At 65.8% G+C, this 6,181-nt stretch overlaps 1 protein-coding gene across 1 annotated transcript; it reads left to right on the top strand.

Moving 5' to 3' along the window:
* Positions 1–21: 21 nt before the first annotated feature.
* VPS51 (VPS51 subunit of GARP complex) lies at positions 22–6,021 on the top strand. Its single transcript, XM_032690889.1, has 10 exons — positions 22–249; positions 617–746; positions 984–1,130; positions 1,213–1,429; positions 2,243–2,969; positions 3,193–3,411; positions 3,982–4,203; positions 4,504–4,625; positions 5,022–5,109; positions 5,387–6,021. Exons 1-10 carry the CDS (start codon positions 37–39, stop codon positions 5,645–5,647), a joined length of 2,346 nt encoding a protein of 781 aa, XP_032546780.1. The 5' UTR covers positions 22–36; the 3' UTR covers positions 5,648–6,021.
* Positions 6,022–6,181: the final 160 nt, after the last annotated feature.

Raw genomic sequence — 6,181 nt, 5'->3', positions numbered from 1 at the left:
CGCGAGGGGCAGGAAGCGGCGGCCGGGGCGGAAGCGATGGCGGCGGTGGCTGCGGGTGACGGGGCCGGGAGCGGCACCGGGGGCAGCCCCGAGGTCGCCACCGGAGGCACCGGGGGCGGCGGGTGGCGGCGTCCCCACGGGCCGCTCCAGCGCTACTATGGCCCGTCGGCGGCCGAGGCGGCTGAGGCGGCCCCGGACCCCACCGACATCAACGGGCCCCACTTCGACCCGGAGGTGTTCATGACCAAGGTGACCTTTGACCCCGTGACCTTTAACCCTCCCGGACCCGGGGACCCCCCCCGATGGACTCCCCCAGCGCCCCGAGGGGACCCCAAAAAGATCCTCTATGGGGACCCTATGGGTCTGCTTCTATAGGAACCCTGTAGGACACTGTATGACTCCCTATAAAAATGGTACTGGGGTGCTCTGGAGCAGCAAGGGAAGGGGGTCTGGGGGCAATCAGAACTACGGGGGGGCAGCTGGGGACCCCAGGAGGGCCCTGCAGGGAAGTTGAGGACCTCGGGAGGGCAATTCGGGGGCTCCTGGGGGTAAATAGGGGGACTGCAGAGGGGACAGCGGGGTGTGGGGCAGTTGAGCAGCTCTTTCCCCCCCCCAGGTGCGTAGTGAGTGTCCCTTGGGGCAGCTCCTGGCCCGGGAGGCCGCGCTGGGGCGGGAGATCCGCGCCCTGGACAGCGACATGCAGACCCTGCTCTACGAGAACTACAACAAGTTCATCTCTGCCACCGGTGAGAGGCTCCACTGGAGCCTGCTGAGGGCAGCGCTGGGATATTGGGATGTTCACTCTGGAGCCTGCTGAGGGCAGCGCTGGGAAACAAGGGTTTGGGGGCGTTCACTCTGCTGGCAGCCAGCCCGGTACCCAGCCTACTCTGGGGGGTGGCGTTTGGGGTACATTCGTCCTGGAGGGTCTGGGGGGTGGCAGGCAGCCGAGGGACCCAGCACTTGTCTCCTACCCCCCCCCCCAGACACCATCCGGAAGATGAAGGTGGATTTCCGGCACATGGAAGCAGAGATGGACGACCTGGCGGCCAACATGGCAGCCATCAGCGCCTCGAGCGCCCGCGTCAGCGCCGCGCTGCAGGACCGGCACCGCCGCGGCGCCCAGCTGGCCGGTACGGGGCGGGGGGACGGGTGGCCCTGGGGGGCAGACTCGGCCCTCCTGGCCCCATCTCCCTGAGCCCCGTGTCTCCCCAGGGGTGCAGGCGCTGCTGCGGAAGCTGCAGGCGCTGGTGGAGGTGCCGGGGCGGCTGCGGCGCTGGGCGGGCACGGAGCCGGCGCGGGCCCTGCGCTGCTACGGCCGCGCCCGCGCCGTGCTCCGGCACTACCGACACCTGCCCTCCTTCCGTGCCATCGAGGATGAGAGCCACGCCATCATGGCAGAGCTGGCCCAGCGCCTCCGCGCACGCCTCCGGTACGTCCGTTCGGGAGCCTGCTGAGAGCTGGGAATGGGGGCCAGGGAGTGTTCACTCTGGAGCCTGCTGAGGGTTGGGAATGGGAGTCTGGGGGTGCTCACTCTGGAGCCTGCTGAGGGCTGGAAATGGGGACCTGGAGGTGTTCACTGTGGAGCCTGCTGAGGGCTGGGAATGGGGGCCTGGGGGTGTTCACTGTGGAGCCTGCTGAGGGCTGGGAATGGGGGCCTGGGGGTGCTCACTCTGGAGCCTGCTGAGGGCTGGGAATGGGGGTCTGGAGGTGTTCACTCTGGAGCCTGCTGAGGGCTGGAAATGGGGACCTGGAGGTGTCCACTGTGGAGCCTGCTGAGGGCTGGGAATGGGGGCCTGGGGGTGCTCACTCTGGAGCCTGCTGAGGGCTGGGAATGGGGGTCTGGGGGTGCTCACTCTGGAGCCTGCTGAGGGCTGGGAATGGGGGTCTGGGGGTGTTCACTGTGGAGCCTGCTGATGGCACTGCTGGGAAATGGGGATTTGGGGATGCTTACTCTGGAGCCTACTGATGGCAGCCTCAGGAAATTGGGGTCTGGGGGTGTTCACTCTGAGCCTACTGATGGCAGCCCTTGGAAATAGAGCCTACTGATGAACTTCAGGGAGTCCCTCGTTAACCTCTGTTACTGTTGGAACTTCCTGGTGCTGTTAAGTGGTTTTCCCCCTTTATTTTTTGACCAACTACTGTTCACTCTGGGGCCTACTGATGACTTTTATCACTTATTCCCCATTTCCCGCTATGCCCGCCCTTAACCCCGGAACCTCCCACACCCACCCGCCCGCCCCAGGGAGGAGACGCTGGACCCCAAGGAACTCACCGAGTGCGTGGAGATGCTGCTGCAGCTGGAGGAGCCTCCCGAGGAGCTGAGCGAGGAGTTCCTGAGCCAGGCGGGCGCGCGCCTGGAGGCCGAGCTGGCCGCGCTGGAGGCCGAGCTGCCCGCCTCCGACCCCTCCGGCGCCGCCACCACGCCGCCACCCGCCTCCGACATCCTGGACTTCGTGGACCGCGGCAGCTCGGCCTTCGTGGGCACGCTGTGCCAGCTGGCCGGCTCGTACCGCGCGCTCTTCGGGGGGGACGCGGGGCGCCTGGAGCCCTTTGCCGCCGCGCTGGCCACGCGCTACTTCGAGCTGCTGGAGCGGCGGCTGGCGCTGGAGCGCGGCCTGGGCGACACCTCGCTGCTGGTGCGGGCGCTGGACCGCTTCCACCGCCGGCTGCGGGCGCTGCTGGAGCTGCTGCCCGAGGGCGCCGCCGCCGCCGCCGCGCTGGTGGCCCGGGCCGCCCGCGAGCGCGTCGACCGCTACCTGCGCGCCCTGCAGACCTTCTTCCTGGGCTGCCTGGGCGACGTGCGCCAGGCGCTGGCAGCGCCGCGGCCCCCCGGCAAGGAGGGGCCCGGCCTGCCCGACCTGCTGGCCACGCTGGCCGCCTCCGTGCTGGGCCAGCTCAAGGCCGTGCTGGCCTACGTGCAGCTCTTCACCGCCAGGGACGTTGCCTTCGCCAGCCTGCCCTACTTCAAGGTGGGGCACCGCGGGAAGGGGTGCTTCGGGGGGTGACTTGGGGCTGCCGTGGTGCAGGGTGGGGGAGCCAAAGGTAGTCAGAGGGTCTCTGTAACAATCTGGGGCTGGCATGGGGCATTTTGGGGGTGGAACAGGCTGGGGGTGACTCAGTGACTGGTTTGGAGCCTGCATGGGGCAGTTTGGGGGGCTTTGTTGGAGTGTGACCCCTCCATTTGTGGCACAGGGGGAGTTCTGCGTGGCAGCAGTGCGTGAGGGGCTGGTGGTGGCCTTTGTGCGCTGGCTGTGCCGCACTGCCCGTGGCTTTGCTGACGGCCCAGCCGAGCGGGGGGCCCCTGCTGCCCCCCCAGCCCTGCTGCTGCTCCTCGCCCGCCTCTGCCTGGACTACGAGAACTCCACCATCAGCTACATCCTCACCCTCACCGACGAGCAGTTCCCGCCCCAGGTGAGCCCAGAATGTCCCTAAGAGGACTCTGAATGTCCCCAAGATGTCACAGATTGGCTCTGTAGCCCTCCAGGCACCACAGCATGGGCACCTTCCTTCTGTCTCTGTCCCCAAAAACAGCCCTGAGTAGACCCAAAATGCTCTGATTAGCCCCAAAATAGCCCCTATGTGACCTCAGGTGGCCCCGTGCCCACCCAGGGGATGGTGATGGGGACAGTGCCCTGTGTGGGGGTTTTGGGATCTTCCCTTTTGTCTTTATGTACCTCCAAATATCCCCGAGGGATCTCAGGACATCCCCAAGACACCCTCCGTGTTCCCTGCCATCACCTGTGTCCATCCAGGAGGTGACCCCGGGGATGGCACTGCCCGTGGAGACAGGAGGGTCCTGACCTGTGCGGTGTCTCCCAAACATCCCTAAAGGAGCACCTCGGGATGTCCCCAAGGGGGTTCTGCATGCCCCAGGGTGCCCCCGATGCCCCACGAACGCGACAGGGGCAGCGATGCTGCTGCAGCACACGGGGCTGGCAGGGGAGGTGCGGGGGCCGTTCCTACCTGTCGCTGTGCCCCCAGGACTCGGGCCCGGCGGTGACCCCGGGGCCGGCGCTGTGTGCGGAGGCGCGGGCGGCGGCGCAGCGGCTGCTGGACCACTACGTGCAGGTGCAGGGCGCGGCCGTGGCGCAGATGCTGCGCAAGAGCGTCGAGACGCGCGACTGGCTGGGCACCGTCGAGCCCCGCAACGTCCGCGCCGTCATGAAGCGCGTGGTGGAGGACATCACCGCCATCGATGTCCAGGTCGGGCTGGTGGCCCCTGGACGGGTCCCCGCGGTCCCCATAACGTCCTTGAGGGCTTTGGGATGGTCCCTTTGGTGGGAAGTTGTCAGCAGCTTCCAGATGTTCCAGAGGGTCTGGGTAGGGGGGGAGCTGAAGTCCCTGAAGCGTCCAGAGGGTTTGCCCGAGGTCTCAGTCTGGTCCTTGAGAATCTTTGGGGATCCCAGGTTTTGGGAGGGTCGCAGAGGGTTTGAGGGATGCTGGGTGGTTTGGGGGGGTCCCAGCAGGGGGTTTGGAGTGCTGAGGGTGTGGTGCCACACACAGGTGGGGCAGCTCTTTGAGGAGGGAGTACGGCGGGCGCAGAGCAGCGATTCCAGCCGACGTGCCTTCTCCGTCTACAGCAGCTCGCGGGCACCCGGCCGCTATGCCCCGAGCTACACCCCCAGGTCAGCCCTGGCACCCCCTTTGCCGCTCCTGCAGTACCCATCGCATCTTCCCTGGCACTCGCTTCACACCCCTAGACTGTCCTAATATCCACCTGACAGCCCTTGGCTGTCCCCATGTCCCCAAACTGTCCTAATGATGATCCCTGTTTATCCCAACAATCCCCATGTTCCCCCCAGCTGTCCCACTATCCCCTGGTGATCCCCATATCCCTTGTGTCCCACAGTTGTCTTGTCCCTCCGTGTCCTGTGACCATCCCCACATTTCCCTGCCTTTCTGTCCCCAAACCACCCCTACATTCTCTCACCATCTTCATGGCCCCTGATGGTCCCTGTGTCCCTATCCTCACATCCCTGGCTCTCTCAAGTCCCTGACTGTCCCTGACTCCCTGTCCCCAGTGCTCCCATGGACACCCACCTGCTCAGCAACATCCAGAAGCTTTTCTCAGAGCGCATTGACATCTTCAGCCCTGTCGAGTTCAACAAGGTGAGGCCACCCATGTCCCTAAACAGGAGCCCTAAACTGCCCACCTTCCCACTGTCACCTGTCCCTGGTGTCCCCATGACACAGGTGTTGGGGCCTGGGGGGTGCTCAGGAGCTGACTGTCCCCTGTTCTAGGTGTCACTGCTCAGGGGTGACCAGGCCAAGGGTGCCCATGTGCCACATGTCCCCAGGCTCAGGAGTTCCTGGGGAGCGTCAGCCAGGCCAGGGGTCTCCCCATGCCCCTGAGGATGCCACCCCATTGCCCGCTGTGCCCACACAGGTGTCGGTGCTGACGGGGATCATCAAGATCAGCCTGAAGACGCTGCTGGAGTGCGTGCGGCTGCGCACGCTGGGGCGCTTCGGGCTGCAGCAGGTGCAGGTGGACGGGCACTACCTGCAGCTCTACCTGTGGCGCTTCGCCTCCGACGAGCGCGTGGTGCAGGGGCTGCTGGACGAGGTGGCTGCCAGCGCTGCCCACCGCTGCCTGGACCCCGTGCCCATGGAGCACAGCGTCGTGGAGCTCATCTGCGAGCGCGGGTAGCGCGCGGGGACGAGGGACAGGGACCCGCCCTACCTGTGTCACCGTGCGGCAGAGCCCAGCAGGGACATGTCCTGCTACATCTCTGGGGACACACGTCTACCCTGCGAGTCCCCACAGGTGCTGTGCTGTCTCCTTCCCAACGTGGCAGCACACAAGGACATCCCATGTCCCCACACATGGCAACGTGAAGGGATACCCCCTATCCCCATGCCAGGTCACCCCGTGTCATCAAACCACACCCCTATTGCCTCCCCACCCCAGTGACACCCTCAGTGTGTGCTGACACCCACAGCCCCTGTGACACAGTGTCATCCCCTCACCTTGGTGACATCCCCTTGTGCCCTTTGTCACTAAATAAATGATGTGTGAGCTGAGTGTTGTGTCCCTGTCTGTGCCTGGGGGGCAGGATCTGACCACGCACACAGGGGATCCCACCTCCAGCCAGGGTGACAGCTCAGGGACAGGGGCTGGGCACTCAGTGATGTCCCCAAGGGACCCACAGCCATGAGGGCCCCAAACCTTAAAACTCAGGGA

This window comes from Chiroxiphia lanceolata, chromosome 6, assembly GCF_009829145.1.
Source record: "Chiroxiphia lanceolata isolate bChiLan1 chromosome 6, bChiLan1.pri, whole genome shotgun sequence".
Classification (NCBI taxonomy): domain Eukaryota; kingdom Metazoa; phylum Chordata; class Aves; order Passeriformes; family Pipridae; genus Chiroxiphia; species Chiroxiphia lanceolata.
This window is presented reverse-complemented; position numbering and strand designations above follow the sequence as displayed.